Below are 17,522 nucleotides of genomic sequence, written 5' to 3' on the forward strand. Positions count from 1 at the left end.
CAACAGCAAGGCCTGAAAAATAAAACCAATTTAAACATCGTGGCATTTTTACTAAATTTGAGTTGCTCTTTCATCAGAAATTCTATGTATATGTTCAATGTAAATTCCAGAAAGACTATGTTAATTGCACTCTTATTGTTATCAGCGTACGTAGAGCCAAGTCATTTATGTCACAATTTCCTCATCTTTTTTTTCTTTTTCTTACAGTATAATTTATCCTCAGAATAAGAAAGGAGAACCAGAATATAATCCATGTGGCAAATACATGGTGAAGCTTCATATCAATGGTGTACCTAGAAAGGTAAATGCTTTGGGGGGGGACGACTTAATACTGTTACTGTTTGAGTCACATATTTTAAAGGCTTGATCTGCTTCACTGTGAAGCTATGCTTTTAATTGTTTTTTTAATTTAATTGTTAAGCCTTTTGAGATTCATTTTGGTTGTAAAGTTTGTAACAGAATGTAGGTATTTCTTCTACAGCCATTCATGAAAATAGCCGTACTCGCATTGAAATCATTGAAAAGTCTCTAAACAGCTTAAAAGAATTATGAAATCTATACAGGAACAAAATTATGCATCCCACATCTATGAATAGGGTGGTGTGCAAGCAATCCACTTTCCACTCTGACTTAGGAAGTTACAGAACTAAAAATACAGAGGAGGACATCCAGGAAGAGTATAGACATGGAATGACCTTCGAGGAATAACTCAGATAACCACAGATTTTTAGTGAGGAGAGGAGATGCCCAAAGATATATGATAGAACTTCATAAACTCACAAACAACTTCATTTTCTTTTCAGTGCAATACATAAGGACATAAAATAATGTATTTCTTCACATAATACTTAACTGTAGCACTGATTCTTGCAGATCATAGTGACTGATGAATGTTTATGGGAGTTCAAAAGTTGAGTGGTCATATTCACAGGGCAGGAGAGTACAGGGAAAGTCCTCAAAGGCCATTAATTGTTAAGATATAACCTCTGGGTCAGGAAGTCCTTGACTTGCAAAATTCCAGAATCTGAATTAATGTTTCGGGGAAGTATCTTTTATGTGCTTGCCTTGCGTTTAATACTTTTTCCAAAATATCTCCTAATGGCTGCCATTTGTTAGGATGAATGGCCACTTGCTCTTCTATGAAAAGGATTATTTATTCCTGCACAAATAGGATTTGACCACAGAAAATGTGCTGTGTTGGTAGCCTGGATTGGCACAGACTAATGTCAATGTGAAACTGAAACATCTGTTCTGGGAAACTGTTTCAAACCGCTACAAATACTGCAGTAACAATCTGTAATAATGCTGAATATATTCTACCTAATTTAAAGAAGAAATGTTAATGCTTTCACAACTGCTGCTATGGGTTGTTTTTCGTTTCCAGAGAGAAGAAATTTAAATCTGGAACTAGAGACTATGAAAGTGATGTGACACATAGTTTGTTTCCTTATAGATAAATTACTTTATTTTTCTGCTGGCTACCAAGCACAGTCCATGCTCTGTTTCCTAATTAGGTGAGGAATACTGTTAGGCTTTTCTTTACTTTTTATGCTTGTAATTACACTGAACATGTCTGTGGCTACCTTTTACAATAGATTTTAGACAGTTTACAAGAGCATACTGTCATGATCTATGATCTCAATTTTACCTAGGGAAAAGCAAGGCAGGTGATCGCAGGTCACCCAGTGGACCAGTGCAAGTAAGAGCTGGCAACAGAATTTCTTGTTCATTTGGGCGAACCACTGCAGGATTGATAGAGGTGTCCACATGTGAGAATGATGGTCAGGTCTGGCTGTGTCTGAGAAGCTGTATTTTAATGAGAGCTTGGTTTTATTTTTTAAATACTTCTAAAACAATTTTATTAGCTTTATGATCACTTTCCATTTGTTTATTTCACACAGGTAATCATAGATGACCAGTTACCTGTTGATCATAGTGGGGAACTTCTCTGCTCTTATTCTAACAATAAGAATGAATTATGGGTATCGCTAATAGAAAAGGCTTACATGAAAGTCATGGGAGGATATGATTTTCCTGGATCAAATTCTGTAAGTACTAGACTATTTCTAAGATTTTTCTAAAATTCCACTTAGATAATCTTGGGTCAAATAATTTTCCCTGTAGTCAAATCAAACTGAATTGCTTGGGCAGGCAAGTATTGGCTTTGCAGTTTTCTTAAATTTATTTTTTTTTTTAATTTCTTTCTTTCACAAATATGCTTAGCTGTATTTGATGAGATTTATCCCATCAAAATAGAATGAGCAAGATATCTTGGTGGGCAGAGTTAATCTTAGTTCACTGACTGCAGGATTGGCACTTATGGTTGGGAAGTATATGTGTTTTGTATAGGGTCTAGATTAAAGTGATGGGTGAAGTCATACATTTTTTTGCCCCTATCAATACTGCCGATTTCAGTTTCTAACTGTCGTTAAATAGGGCATCTCTCCCTCGTTAGGCAGAAGAGTCAGCTAGGAAAGGAACAGCCTAATCATTTAGTACATCTATATAGAGGGAGCAAGTACTTTGATCTGTGAAAGTTTGTTCATCAGATTGTTCCACTCATTTATATCAATATGTGATGGGTTCCTATAACATGGTTACTGAAGAAACAGTCATCATACTGCAGCTAGACTGACATGCAACTTATTCTGTCAAAGAGGGATGGTTTACTGAAATGAGTAGCCCGCATAATGTTCGCTTGTTACTTAGGAAGCATTTCTGATTTTAATTTAAAATTCTTTAACATTTTAACAGTATATTTTTTATATTCATGGTGTTCTTCACATTCTAATCACTGTCTTGATCATTGCATTCTTGGAGGGTATAGTAGATAATCATCACATTTTGAAAAATTATTATGGAGACAAATGTCTCTGTGTATAAGGGGTAAATGTAGCATATGGTTTTATGTATATTTATGTCAGTGTTGGGCTGCTTTGTTTTGGAGGAGAGAAGCTGCTGAGACTAGCTGTATTTTATTCCCTTTGTTGTCCTCTAACTTGCTACCTGGAAAACCAACTTGACTTGTAAGATTGAATCTCCACCTTTCCTACCCCTCTGCTTTCGACTGTATCATAGCTTCCGTCTATAATCAGGGTTGTGTCTTCTTAATCACACTTGTATAATCACACTTACTGGCTGGGTTGTGCTTGTAATTCCTTGAGTTCCCACCCACCAGTGCTCATTATTGACACGTCAAGCATTTTTAGTCTCTGCTCTTGCTTTGAGGAGTACAAAGCAAAAGAAAAGGGGATAAGCAATATATTTCAAGGAGATAAAATGAGGAGATTAAAGCCTCTTTTTATGGAAATACGTGTCAGTGTCAGCGTTACCAAAAAGAATAAAAAACCCAAACCCTGAGCCTTAGAAGTAACACTTAAATTATTTAAAATGTGTATATAGTAACAGGTTCCAAATCGTGCTTCTGAGATTGTGCTTTAAAAGTCTGTGAATCAACAAAATAAATGAAACACATCATAGAGTTGAGCATGACTGATTATTCTCTTATGCTTCCATTACTCTGAAATTCCAGTTTGTTTCATCAGTTCTCTTTCCAGATTTTTTTCTTTTTTGAGAGGCTATTTGGAAATGTTCTAAACTAATCAAATAAGTTTTGGGGTTTGTTTGTTTGTTTGTTTTAATATAGTCTTAATCTTCAGCTTTTGATGTGTAGAGCTCTATTGTATCTTGTGTATACTCTGTTTCTTTCAAGGCACTTCTATAATTTGTGTACAAACATCATATGTTTATAGATGTAGTATCTATTCTGATTTCTTTTGAATGCTTGCATTTCAGAATATTGATCTTCATGCACTGACTGGTTGGATACCTGAAAGAATTGCTATGCACTCGGACAATCAAGCTTTCAATAAAGACAGTACTTTCAGAATGCTTTATCAGAGGTAGAAGTTTATTTTTTCTGAAGTAATTAAAATGCTTGATGTGTAGTAGCTGGGTTACCACTGTAAAAGCAATACCAGCACCACAGATCCTTTGATAGTGTTTCGATACTACTGCAAGTTGTGCTTTATAAAACCTCCATGTGTTTTCTGGAAGAAGTAAAATTGAGGTGTTGGTGTCATTGATAGAATAGAACAGTAAAATATTGTGGAATTTTGTATGAGATATATTTGAAGAAAAAAAAAATATAAAGAAGAAAAATTAGCCCATTTCTTGATGAAGAAAACAGAATATAGAGTCAGAGAAGAGCATGTTAGAACCAATGTGTAAGTTCAAAGCATTTAAAAAGTAGAAGAAAATGTGTTCTGTGTTCCAACACAGTTCCCCAGAAGTTTGCTATTGATCTGCTGTCTTTAGCAAGTAGATATAATAAAGTATTTCTAAGCATATCACAAGATCTTTGTAATTATGCCCCATTAGTAAATCTCCTGGAGAAGCAGCAAAAGTCTATCAAAACTGCAATACTGCTCTTCAGACCTACAATAACAATTCTACTTACAGTGAAAGATAAGGTTGTAATTTATAAATGTCAGCTAGCAAGTACTTTGATTTCCTTCAAAACTGTTTTGTGCAACCAGTTTCTTATGCGCTTCAATGCAGTAGAAGGGGGATAACCTGATGACTGAAACATCTGCATTCATGATAAAAGAGCATGACTCTCTTTAGAGTGCTTCTTCAGTAGGTTAGGAGCTCTCTGTTGTCAACAACTTTGCAGATATTCTGGCATTGCAATTTGGAGTTGTGACTGCAATTAGGATGGGATCTAGCCATTATAGTATAAATGCTGATTTTTCTTTGTAAAACATATGGAATTTTGAAATTATATGAAAATGCAAATTTTTCACTTAAAGCCTATACTTAAATACTGAAAGAAAATAGTTCCACTTTCTCAGGCTTTTTCAGGAGTGATTTCTGCTGATAAAAAAAACCCTGTATTCTAGTTTTTTATAAAGCAGGGTCACACTAATGGACAGTGTAAAAACATACTATTACAGTGTCTGGCAAATGTCAGTTTGCAACTTGCAAAATATTAATTAAGCTATTTTTCACCTCTTTTTGGACAGATTTCACAAGGGAGATGTCCTTATCACAACAGCAACAGGGGTGATGTCTGAAGAGGAAGGAGAAAAATGGGGTTTAGTTCCAACCCATGCATACGCAGTCTTGGATATAAGAGAATATAAGGTATCAAGTAAAACTGAAGGTGTTTTCAGATGGCTGTTTGAAACTTGAAACAAGTTTGAAACTTGCTCTAATGGCTTATACAGTTTATTTTGTCTTAGTTCCATTGGCAAATTCCAGAAAGTTTAATGGTGCTGTATTTTCTTGAGCTATTGGTCCATATTCCGTGTTAATACAAATACAAAAATTATCTTGACAAGATGAATCTGACAGTTTTATTTGTTATTTCATTAGGGACTTCGATTTCTTCAGTTAAAAAATCCCTGGAGCCACTTACGTTGGAAAGGACGATACAGTGAAAACGACACAAGAAATTGGACCCCAGATTTACAAAAGTATTTGAACTTTGATCCCAGAACAGCTCAGAAAATAGACAACGGTAATAAAGCTTAAAAAGTCACTGTCTTTTCAGATAATGTAGATATTTGTTGTGTATCCCTGCAGGAAGGTGGAAAGGAATGCTTAAGCACAAGGAGAGGGAGAGTAAAACAGATACTAGAAACTAAATAGCCCAAAACTTTAGGAAGTATTTCTGTATATAAAACTGTCACTTTGGGTTTGTCTGGGGTTTAAATAGTCTGGACTGTTTAATGTATCTCAAATTAATTGAAAAGAAATTACCTCTCTGCTTAAGTGCTTCTATCTCAGTAGCTGGGCAGGGGGGAGTTCAGCGCAAAGATAACATTCTGGCAATAAGCTGTGTAATGCTGCTTTTTAATATGTGAATAGATTTTTTTGTGTTTTTTTTTTTTTTCTCCAACATTTGCAAATATCTATCAACACGTTTACTGTAATCAGTATTTAAATTTGTCTTGCTTATATTTGAGGTTATGCACTGGAGGTAAGTGGGTTTTTTTCTTCCCTTGCATTACATTAATATATCTGTAAACAAATCTTTACATACATTCTGTTTCCAGCTGTAAGAGTATATTGAGATCCATTTTTGAGACAGTGGCATTACGATGTCACGGTCCAAAGAAACCACTTAGAATGATGCCTAGTGTTGTCCTGTCCTATCTTCCTTAGGGAACAGCAGAGTGGAGCACATGGAAAGGTGGCGTGGGTTTGCTGGTGGAAGGGCAGGCAACTGCTGATAGTTTAGAAATTCTGCAGAAGCTGCATTTTACATTCAGAGAGAGATAGATGTCTGCTCTTTTTATAGTGTCCTAGTCGCTGTTTGGCTCTGTAAGGGAACCCTTTTGTTCAGTTACACTTTATTTTGACAACAGCATGCAGCCAAATCCATTAAATTATAGCATTTAATGATGAGCTTCATGCAAATGTATAAGAAAAACTTTTGATTTAAATATTAGAATAGCAGCCCTGGCTTTGTGACAGTTATGAGATTAGCTCATTACTTATTTACTGATTCATTCAGTGAGGAATTTATATCTGTAACATCTAGTAGGTAAAATTTATATAAAATTACACTAATAGTTTTAAGGGAGTTGCTTCCTCTCACTGGATTTACATTCTGGTCTTGTCTAAACAGGTAGCTATTCTGACTGCATTTAATTATTTATTTTTTTTAGTGCTGCAAGATCTGCAACTGCCTCTTTCAGAGACTTATAAGGCTGTTACCTTTTTGAGAGTTCGTTTCATCAGGAATCTGTCAGCTTGCAGGCGTTCCTGTTGGCTGGATTTGCAATTAAGGGAGCTACAGGGAATTAGAATAAACGCCCAAGAATATTCTAAAGATGAAGCGGATTCAGGGTGCTAAAACAAGTCACGTAGATGGTGAAATACCATAGAAACACATTGAAACGTACTCACATGCTGATTGAATACCTGATTGTGCTGGATGACTGCAGAAGTAGGTTGTTGAATTTGGGGAACCTGTTTGAAAGTGTAACTTCTTTTTCAGAAACCTAGGAAAGGGGAAGGAAAGTCAGAATGACCTAATGATGTCTCTTTCAATACAACAGATTCTCTCCTGCCTTCTGCGTAGTGCTTGAAACATAAAAGCATTCTGACAGCTTCAGAAAGTCCCTGATGATAGGCAGAGACTAGCTTTTTTTTCTTGATTTAACTTGTTTGTTTTGGGGGTTAAATTTAAATTTAGAAATTTGGGCAATGCAGATGTTACTACTAAGTTTTACAGAAATGTGGGTTTATATAAGCTAGATCATTTGCCTGGAAAAAGACTTTTGAAAACCAAGTAAAATGAAGGTGTCTGGTAAGGAAACAATAACAGCATTTCTTTTTTAGGCATTTTCTGGATTGCCTGGGAGGACCTGTGCCAGTACTATGATGTTATTTATTTGAGTTGGAACCCAAGTCTTTTTAAAGAATCTACATGTATTCACAGGTTAGCCTAAGAAAAAAAGCCTTTGTGTCAATATCTGACTAAACGTTCTGATTTGGTGTTTCCTTCCTTCCATTCTTCCTAGTTACAGCTGAAGAGGTTGGACTACAACCGTGCTCCCTTGAGCCTGACTTTACACTTTTAAATTCTAAGCCCAGGCTTTGTTTTTTGACTACTTCTGTAACATGGTTGAAACTTCAGTGACCTTCCTGATGGTGCTGTGGACCTAAGGTTATGTGACCAGATTCTGACCTCAGTGACAAATCTATTAGAATAGAAATCAGATTTTTGCGCCCTCTATGTTTTGCTTAAGCAGTCAGCAGACTGTGCTTGAGTGACCTAGCCTTTATTTGGAATTCATTTTCCTGGACAGTTGCAAGTCATTTGTGCAGTGCATGTTGTTTTTACAGGGTGTGTTGACTGATGTCACGAGTAGTTTAACTACTTTCATTTCTCACCAGTCATAGTTATCATAAGTAATCTTCCTTGCCTGCTGACTTTTTTTCTGAGCATACCCGCTTCATAGCTAGTATCCATCACATTCAGTCTTTTTGTCACACGGTTTGAGGTTAAGTGTGTCTCAGTTCCTGAAAGCAAGACTTTCTCTGTTTTTCCACTCCACTATACTGCACTTCACTGCTGCTTCCACACTGTTTCTGTGTATGGTAGCTCTGCACAAGCTCCTTCATCCATAGTACAACTGCTGAGCTTTATCTGTAAAGGCTCCTTCCATCTTTTTGTTCAAATTAATTCTAAAATACACTGTGGTGATGTAATAAGATGAGGTAATGTGTATATGCGAATCTCAAAGCTCACCTACTTACTGGTCTGTCTGTCTCTCTATTATTTTTCGTATTCATCATACCTCTGTATAGGGAAATGCCTAGCTAAGTGGCAATTGCCATAAAAAGTGGAGTAATGATGGTCATAATTTGAAGCTTAGTTAATAATGCAGCCTTCCACACATGCTGTTGAGTTTTGAAAGTGTGGGAGGGTCAGTGGGATTTATGAACAGTTTTATCCATTTCTGTTCCCAGCGTACCACGCTTTGCATGCAGTCATCAGCACTTTTGGATTTTTCAGACCTTATTTTCCTTGTCTAGACAGTTCACGAGGCAGCAGGCAGATTTTGCAATAGGGTACCTCAAAGATGTATTTATTGGTTTTTTTAACACTTCATGCAGGAACCCTTCCAAACATAAACCAGATCAAATTTTAAAAGAAAAATTATATGAATAAAAAACTGGAGGAAAAAAATGTGGCAAGCTTTTGGAACTAACCATAACTTATATCTGGAGTCTTACGGTTACAAAAGCGTAGGTGTTTTTCCCTTAATTATAAATGTGGTGTCTGCCATCATCACAATAATTAGCTAGCCTGGACTCCCTGAACGGCTCAGCTTTTTCTGTGCCACACTGTTTGTATTTAGCATTTTTTATTGTCACATTTGTATTGTTCACTTATAAAACAAAATTCTTTTGACACTGATGTATTATGTAACCACTGTCACAGATTCCTGCAGAAAATTAACCTTCGGTAATTTTGTTACTGATAATGGATGGCTCTGTATATGTGTAGGATTTGGAGTTAGGTCTCAAAGCACCAATTAGTGTCTTACTCATCTAATAACGTGTCTGTATTACTTCTAGTACTTGGGATGCAAAGCAAGGGCCGGTGAAGGACGCCTACAGCCTGGCTAATAATCCTCAGTACAAGCTTGAGGTCCAGTGTCCACAGGGTGGTGCTGCCGTCTGGGTTCTGCTTAGCAGGCACATCACAGATAAGGTGCCGGCTTATTTTTTTTTATGTTTTCTATATTCTGAGTTCTGTAATATCTTCTGTGAATTCTTTTTTTTTTATATAGCTTTCTATGTTATTAGTATATTACTGCTTGTATTTTCATGTTCAGGTATGTACGCCTATGTATACGTATGAATTTTAAATTCAGCGGGTATATGTAATTGTATACAGGATTGTTGAAACAGACGCAGAGTAAATTTGAGTGAGGTGATTATATTCACCATAAAGGTAATGAAATAACTCTGAACTGTTTTAAGTTAAATTAGTGACATTTTGTTTATTTCAGGTATTTTTTTTAAAGAACTGGATCTTAGTAAATACAAGTATCAGCGATGTGGTGATCGAAGGGGATGATAGAATGTGTACTTGATTCTGCTGAAGCATTAGTTGCATTCCATGGAAGTGTACAAATCTGCTTGCTTTGTGTTTTTTATAGGATGACTTTGCACACAATCGGGAATTCATTACAATGGTTGTATACAAGACTGATGGCAAAAAAGTTTACTATCCAGGTTAGTGTACCTTAATTGTCAAGAAGGTGATGTTAGAAATAAATGAAGAATTGCAAGGGATTTCGTGGAGAGGAAAGGCACTTTTTTCTTTAAAACTGGATGCCTCAGTCTAAGAGGTCAATCTTCTGAAATAGTTGTTTAGCTCTGTTTGACCACCTTCAGCAGCCTACACAGAAGGAATAAACCAAGCTGTACATGTTGGAAGCACACTAAGAGGTCTACACAGTTCTGCTGACACTTCTTACGGCACAGCATTTTCTTTATTGTTCTGTTGATTTTGCACTGGCAGTAGTTAATGCTTAGAGGGAACAGATACCGTGCTTCTGTTTATCTGATAGCATAGTTATTTCCTAGATTTGTGAAATTATTTTAAGGTTTATAGCTTCTACTAAATGAAAATAATCAAGGTTAATTGTTACAGAATCACAGAATGGTTTGGGTTGGAAGGGACCTTAAGGATCATCTAGTTCCAACCCCCTTGCTCTGGGCAGGGACACCTTCCACTAGACCAGGCTGCTCAAAGCCCCATCCAGCCTGGCCTTGAACACTTCCAGGGATGGGGCATCCACAGCTTCTTTGGGCAACCTGTTCCAGTGCCTCACCACCCTTACAGTAAAGAATTTCTTCCTGATTTCCAATCTAAATCTACCCTCTTTCAGTTAGAACCCGTTACCCTGTGTCCTATCATAACACTCCCTGCTAAAGAGTCCCTCCCCATCCTTCCTGTAGGCCCCCTTTAGGTACTGGAAGGCTGCTACAAGGTCTCCTCGGAGCCTTCTCTTCTCCAGGCTGAACAACCCCAACTCTCTCAGCCTGTCCTCATAGGAGAGGTGCTCCAGCACTAGTGTTCTATGAACTTGGCTTAGCAAAGTACCTAAGCAAGTTCATAAGATACAGCTGAACACTTCAATGTATTTCAAAGTATAGGTAGGATTTGGCCTGTTGCTTTTGCAGGTAGGGAACCTCTTTAGAACCAGGATTGCATTCAGGTAGCTGCTCATGCAACAGGTATTAGCAACAGTTAATTAGAGAGTAGCTTTTTTAATTCCTTTTCACCAAAGAGTGGAATTTGTGGGGGGTTTTTCCTATTGGAATGGCTGATAGGGACTGCATTGTTCGTCTCTGGTCTTGTTCAGTGAACTCTGCTGACCAATTACCCTAGAATCCAAGCTGTCTTTCTGCAGAAGACATCTGTTGAGACCTGACCAAATCATCACCTGTTTTTGCAAGAGGTGATCTTGTTAAAGCATCTGCTTGTCCTTCCAGCCCAAGACGTGGTTTGAGTTGCTAGTACTTGTAGCAGCGCTTATTTTACATGCTGTCTTACTGAAAACATTCTGAAGTGGGCAAATGAAACACGTTTGTGTAGTGGAGGGAGTTGCTCAGTTGTGCTTGAAAGAGACAGTCTTCCAGCAAGACCACTAGCAAGAACTGGATGATTCATATGTTTTGTCTCGCTACCCAAACTCTTTTGTAAACTTTTAATCTCATGAGCTCAAACTCTTTTAAAACCTTTTTCCATGGAAGTAGATTGGTCAAGCTGCAGTATTACTTTTACCATCTGTTAAAATGAGATCAAAACAAAGCAGGTTAATCCTTTGGCTGCGAGGCCGAGATTTCCCCTTCCTAAGCTTCTCATTGTTTTATATTAATCCTTTCCACTCTCCCATGTTGCTTTGTGGAAGAAAATAAAAGGACCTGATCCTGGGCCTATTGAAGTAATTGGCCAGACTTGTTCCTGCTTCATTGAAATTAAAAGAAGTCTGGAAAGAACCAATTAGAGGCCAAATAACAAATTACACTCTCTAATTGTATAAGCAAATATTTGGGATGTTTATAGTAAGTACCACATGTGCATTGGTAGTGGGATGCAACTACATTTGTGTAATGATCACAAGGATTCTGAGAGAGAGAAAGTGTGTGTTAGTTAAAGAAATTAACATGTTTCAAAGCTTGCATTTCAGCAGTTTGCATTCTGGAACTGTACAGACAATGGAGAAAGAACAGACCCTTCAGAGGGATTTTTAGAGAGTTCTCAAACGTTCCTTATGTTTCTCTTTAAATTTCAACATAATCACAGTAGGTCTCCTTTGAATAGTGACATTGGTGGGAGATCAATATAGCAGTTCTTGAAAGTCATCGGATTTAAGCTGTAATTTCAAGTGCAGAATTTGTGTCTTGTCATGTGTGGTGTACCTCTCCTGAAAATGACAGTTGCTGTCAAGATTATCTGTCCTTTTTATGAGCAAATGTTGAAACTCTGTTCTTTCGAAGAGCACTCAGGCGTGCTTACAGTCTAACCTTGGTACCAAAAGTCTGACTTCCCTGACAAAATTCACTGATATAAAATGGCTAAGAAGTTTACTGAGCTGGGGGATTTTTTGGTGAGGGAAAAGTCTTCCTTTTTTTTTTTTTTTTTTTTTTTTTCCAGCTGATCCTCCTCCGTATATTGATGGTATTCGGATCAACAGTCCTCATTATCTGACCAAGATAAAGCTGACCTCTCCAGGGACCCATACGTTTACCTTAGTGGTGTCCCAGTACGAGAAACAAAACACTATCCATTACACCATCAGGGTACGTAGCGTTGATTTCATTGTGAATGTAAGCAATTAAACTATAAAGCGTCCTTTATTTGTAAATTTGATTAAAAAAGTGTGATTCTGGATCGATACTGTTATTTCTGGGGAGGGAGGCTGTGAATGATGGAGCAGAACCACTGGATAAAAAGTGCTTGATAATGTTCTCCATTGCAGTTAAGACAATATAGCGTGTGTGGGTTTAGTAATGAAATTTTAGTAATTAAATCAGCTGAAGAATACTTTAATTTCCTAGAATAAAAAAAATAATATCTGGGTACAGGCAGAGCATTGGCTTTCTACATGTCCAAAATAAGCCTATTTTAGATTCAAGTTAAGATTTAAAGTTTTTCGACTTATCTAAGTCCTTGGACTCAGTATTTGGGTTTTTCTGTAACTGCTGAGTCATGTGATGATCAAGACTAGATGTCTGTCCCTGAAAAAAGTAAAATACAGATTGTTTCAATTTTGTTGGTTTTTTTTTTTTTCAATAAAAATTTAAGTAGAACTAAGTCTTCTTAGTCCCAGCACAATTCTGGATTTTGTGTTTCAGATGGGGTCGTCTGAGTAACACAGGCATGTAGTGAACAAGAATCTAAAAATAATGTGTAGGCAATTCTGCTTTTTTTTTTTTTTAACATGTTATGATTTCATATGAAAAGTGCAAGATGATTGTGTGACCAGCTGCTTCTTTTACAACACAGGTGTATTCCTTGTGCAAGTTCACCTTTTCCAAGATTCCTACACCCTACACCATTTCAAAACGGGTAAAGAAATATTTTCCTTTATGGGTCACTGGATAGTAATTCTGGTTTGGCTTTTCTATATTTGAGATATACAAGGTTTTAAAATATATTTTTATATTACTGCCAAAAAATGTCAGCTTAGGCCATCTTCTGACAGGTGAAACTTCTTAACTAAAGCTTAATCTAAGCGTTATTAGCACAAGACCAATCCTGTACTCAGGTTACATGTAATTTGTCAAACAATTAGCTGCACTGTTAGCATACTTCATACCAACATAGAAGTCGTTGGGCTGCCTCACTCTGTTCACACCACTCTGTGTGGATGGTGGCTTAACTTTCACCAGCATTTGGTATATGATCTCCTCCTTTGTTGCAGGGTGTGTTGTTATCTCTGTACCATTGCAGAGACATTGTAAAGCCTTTGTAGAACAGACTGGCCTTTAGAATAACAAGCTGTATCCTAATATGTAATTACTCTGCAGAGATCAGATTGTCTGCAGAGTGAAAACCCTGCAAGAGCGTTGCTAATTTTTCCCTTGAGAGTGTTGCGTGATTTTCTTGGAAGAACTCTTGGCATGATGGGACAGAATCAGCAATGGCAAACCAAAGGCACCAGTGGCAAGACTGACAAATGAATTTAGGATGGTGATATTGTGATACATTACTGTTCCTAAATTTTGCAAAGATATCTCAAAGGTCTGTAACCTTTGGGATAAGAACTCATGTTGCCAAACAGGATCAAGGCAATATACCCATGGTACACTTAATGTAGAAATGCTCCCTGGGAGTACAGCAGAAGGGGAAAGAGCAAAAAAACCTGACTGAAATTAAGTCAGAAGCCCAGGCGGTTTTGGGGCCAGCTGCTGTTCATATTTCAGCTGTCAACATGAGCTGCAGTTATACCTTCTTCAGATGAAGTATAAATATAGCCAAGAGCTCACAGGATAAAGTAACTTGCATGTATTTTCATGTATTAGCAATTTTATCCTCAAGAAAGAATAAACCAGCAGCTGTTAACTTTAATCTCTGTACCTACCATGCGTACCCTGGGGAATCCTACTATAGGCAGAAATCTTCTGTCCAAGCAGTAACTTCTTCAGGAAGAGAGAAACAAGGCTAGCCTGAGCCACAGTGGAACAGTCCATTTTCTATGACACTCGTGCCTGAAGCCAGGGATTACATTGCTTTGTGTGGTCAGGGGACCATGTCAGCTTGCAGCTAGGCTCTTGGGTTCAGACACTGTTTTCTACCAGCTGGTATTTCTGGGACAGCCCCTTGAAGCTAGCCTGTTCTGGAGAACTGTAAGTGGCTAGAGAGATTCCTGGGAACAGTGAGAAAATTTCCTTGGTGCTTCCAGAAATCATTGTCATTTTCAGCTCTTAAAATCTGGGCTTAGTTTGGGGGAGTGCTTGGGAGATAGATAGAATCATAAAATCATTTAGATTGGAAAAGACCTTTAAGGTCATCAAGTCCAACCATTAACCTAGCACTGTCAAGTCCACCACTAAACCATGTCCCCTAGCACCACATCTACAGGTCTCTGAAATACCTCCAGGGATGGTGACTCAACCACTTCCCTGGGCAGCCTGTTCCAATGCTTGACAACCTTTTTGGTGAAGAAATTTTTCCTAATATCCAACTTGGGGGCAACTTGGGGCCCATTTCCTCTTGTCCTGTCGCTTGTTACTAGGGAGATAGAAGGTTTAAGAGGTCAAAAACTCATTGAAGGTGACCAGCCTGTTTGAAGCAAGACATCTGTTTTATGTTGTATTATATTTCAAAAGAAAATTAAGTATATGGAAACCTCCTGTTAATTATTTGAAGATGTCCGTCTAGTATTCAAATAAAAGGCATGTTCTATCTATCCAAGGCTGGCTCTGTGTATAACTAAATACAAAAAGTTGCCTGTGCTTAATTCTTATTTGGTGCTTGCTCAGAAGTCATCACATTTAAAAAACAAGCAGATAACTAATTCACAGTTTACCAGTGAAAGCAATTTCTGTTAGATGTCTTATACTGAAGTTGAGTGGTCACCTCTGGAGCTCACCAAGCCCTACAGGGATTCGTGGAACTAAGTGAAGTGGAAAAGGTCTGGAAAGCTAACAGCAGCTTTAGGTTCCTGGGTAGTATCATGGTGGGGAGAGAAATCCCTCTTGCTTCCAAACTTGCCATGTTTGAGGTTTTTGGACACTGAGTAAAGAAATTAAATCACAAGAAAAAATGTTGCTCCTTGCTGATTTGACAGAAAGGGGTGGGAAGTAACAGGAGAAATGGATTTCGGCTCTAAATTTGTGTGAATGCCTGGCATGTCTTACAAGTCTAACCTTTCAGTTTAATGACTAGCAGGAAGAACTTGCAAACAGATGGCCTGTTTCTCAAAGTCTGAGCAGCTTTTTTTCTTCTTGTATGTCTTTGTCCTTGCGGAATCTGTCCTTAACGGATATCTTGTCCCAGTAATGCTGGTTCTCAGAGTGCACTGAGGTGAATGGACAGGATTGGAGGCAGCAATTTCAAAAGCAAAGGTTATAACACAAGTCACACTGTACTTCCTGTGCCACTGCTGTTGTTTCTCATTTAGCACAACAGAGGAGTGTCTGAGCCAAAAAAATAACCCGCATGTAGTCCAGTAGTCAGGGGATAGATGGGAACACAGATCCTTCGTTAGATGCAGTTCATAATGCTAAGAAACAGTCACTTGTTACTAATTTAATATAAGCTGAAAATAATACAGTACACTTTTAAGGAATCTAAGGCTTTGATCGAGATGGGTAGAGGACTGCAGGGAAACCTTCTGAATGTTTAACACAGTCTTTCACTTGCACTTTAAAAATTAGGAGAGATTACTAAAGTCAGTGACCTCTAAAGTGAGAGGAGCCTCTACTCTTCTTTGTGTGTATAAATAAGCAATAGAAATCCTCAGGATATAAAGTATTTTCTACAGAAAAATTTTTTTGGCTTCTTTCAGGTTAATGGACAGTGGAAAGGTCACAGTGCTGGAGGATGTGGAAACTTCAGAGACACCTACAAAAATAACCCCATTTATCAATTCCAGCTGGACAAGAATGGGCCATTATTAATTGAACTACGGGGACCAAGGTTTGTAGAGAATAAGCGTGCATCAACACAGCAAGCGTATTATGCGCTAAAGATAGAGCTTCGCCAGTGTCCTCCACGGGGAGGGTGGGAAGCTCCCTGAAAATCCAGAAGACAAGGTATGGGAGGTGGCTCAGATTTAGTACAACTTATGTTTCGAACTTCACCATCAATACTGATTTAAACCTGCACATTTGCTACTAAGGAAATTCTTGACCTACAAGGAAAGCAGGAGCCTTCTTTGTCTTTAGTTTTGGGATCTGAGCAGAGCTTGGCCTTTCACAGAAGGGAGGAAGGTACAAAGGACTTTCTTTTTCCTCTTAAAATTAATTATCATCATAATTCCTTTTCTTTTGTAGTAGAGTTAGTATGCAGGGTACTAAACCCTTACAGGCTATTATATAGTGGCCTGTGCAGTAGCTTCAGCTCTGAATGTGCATTTACTCTGCTGCTAGCAGGCCAGGAGAAGTATTGGGTGTCAGTGCCCTATAGAGTAGACCTAAGCAGGTCAAATTCCTTTGGCAAAATTTGTGATCTACCTCAAAATAGCAGCATACGGCGCTTCTAAATAGCAACATCGCCTGACATGCGGTCAAGCGTTTATCTTTTGCAAAGCTGTAAGGTGGGCCCCACAAAATAGCAGCACTTTTCTATCCATCCTCCCCTTTTTGAGGAAACTCCTTCTCTAATGAAATGAATATGAGTGCAAAGGTGTGGTTATACTGTTCCACTAATTGAGTGGGGTTTTGTATGCATTTTTTTCTTTTCTGCACTTGCAGATCCTGTTTGGGTGGTTTGAATGACAGGGGCAATGGTGCCTGTCACATGCGTTAACGGGTAGTAGACAAACCCTCCCGAGTTATAGTGCAACATGAGAAATTCTCTGCTGAGATCGCTGACATCGATTCCTGTGACAGCGATCAGATCACACCCCAGGATCTGTGCCATGTGGCATCCGAGTATGTCCCCACATGTTTAACCACTTCAAGTCTGCTTAAATGCAGAGGTGGATTTCTAGCAGGCATGTTCTGTATAGTCTAGTTCTGAACCTGAAATGTGTTCCATCTTCCTCCAAATTCTACGTTTGTGTCATGATAAGTTTGACTTAATGTTTCTGTCACAAATGTGACAAAACTTTCAGATGTCTTCCAGTTACACTGTGTAGTTTTTAATAAATAACCCTCTTCATGGTAATCCTGAGGACCCAAATAACTAAAGTAACGGGTCTGTCACGTCACTTGCAGGCAATACAGCGTTGGTTTTGAACTCGTCACAGTCTCAACAGTAGGAGATCCTGGTTCCTATGGCTTTCAGAAGAAGAGCAGTGGTGACTACAGGTAATACT

At 38.0% G+C, this 17,522-nt stretch overlaps 1 protein-coding gene across 6 annotated transcripts in view; it reads left to right on the forward strand.

Moving 5' to 3' along the window:
• The window catches only part of CAPN7 (calpain 7), a 35,910-nt gene that overhangs the window by 14,458 nt on the left and 3,930 nt on the right, over nucleotides 1-17,522 (forward strand). For 4 of the 6 annotated variants that reach the window (XM_054189610.1, XM_054189611.1, XM_054189612.1 and 1 more), the window contains exons 9-20: nucleotides 208-301; nucleotides 1,902-2,048; nucleotides 3,796-3,902; nucleotides 5,025-5,145; nucleotides 5,377-5,521; nucleotides 7,351-7,450; nucleotides 9,097-9,232; nucleotides 9,684-9,759; nucleotides 12,191-12,336; nucleotides 13,043-13,105; nucleotides 16,050-16,180; nucleotides 17,422-17,514. In XM_054189610.1, coding sequence (XP_054045585.1) covers nucleotides 208-301; nucleotides 1,902-2,048; nucleotides 3,796-3,902; nucleotides 5,025-5,145; nucleotides 5,377-5,521; nucleotides 7,351-7,450; nucleotides 9,097-9,232; nucleotides 9,684-9,759; nucleotides 12,191-12,336; nucleotides 13,043-13,105; nucleotides 16,050-16,180; nucleotides 17,422-17,514 — 1,359 coding nt within the window. Of the gene's footprint in view, nucleotides 1-207; nucleotides 302-1,901; nucleotides 2,049-3,795; nucleotides 3,903-5,024; nucleotides 5,146-5,376; nucleotides 5,522-7,350; nucleotides 7,451-9,096; nucleotides 9,233-9,683; nucleotides 9,760-12,190; nucleotides 12,337-13,042; nucleotides 13,106-16,049; nucleotides 16,181-16,956; nucleotides 17,137-17,421; nucleotides 17,515-17,522 lie in introns of those variants that run through there. The other 2 variants (XR_008464642.1, XM_054189615.1) reach the window with 2 other exon arrangements.

This window comes from Rissa tridactyla, chromosome 2 (assembly GCF_028500815.1).
Source record: "Rissa tridactyla isolate bRisTri1 chromosome 2, bRisTri1.patW.cur.20221130, whole genome shotgun sequence".
NCBI lineage: Eukaryota > Metazoa > Chordata > Aves > Charadriiformes > Laridae > Rissa > Rissa tridactyla.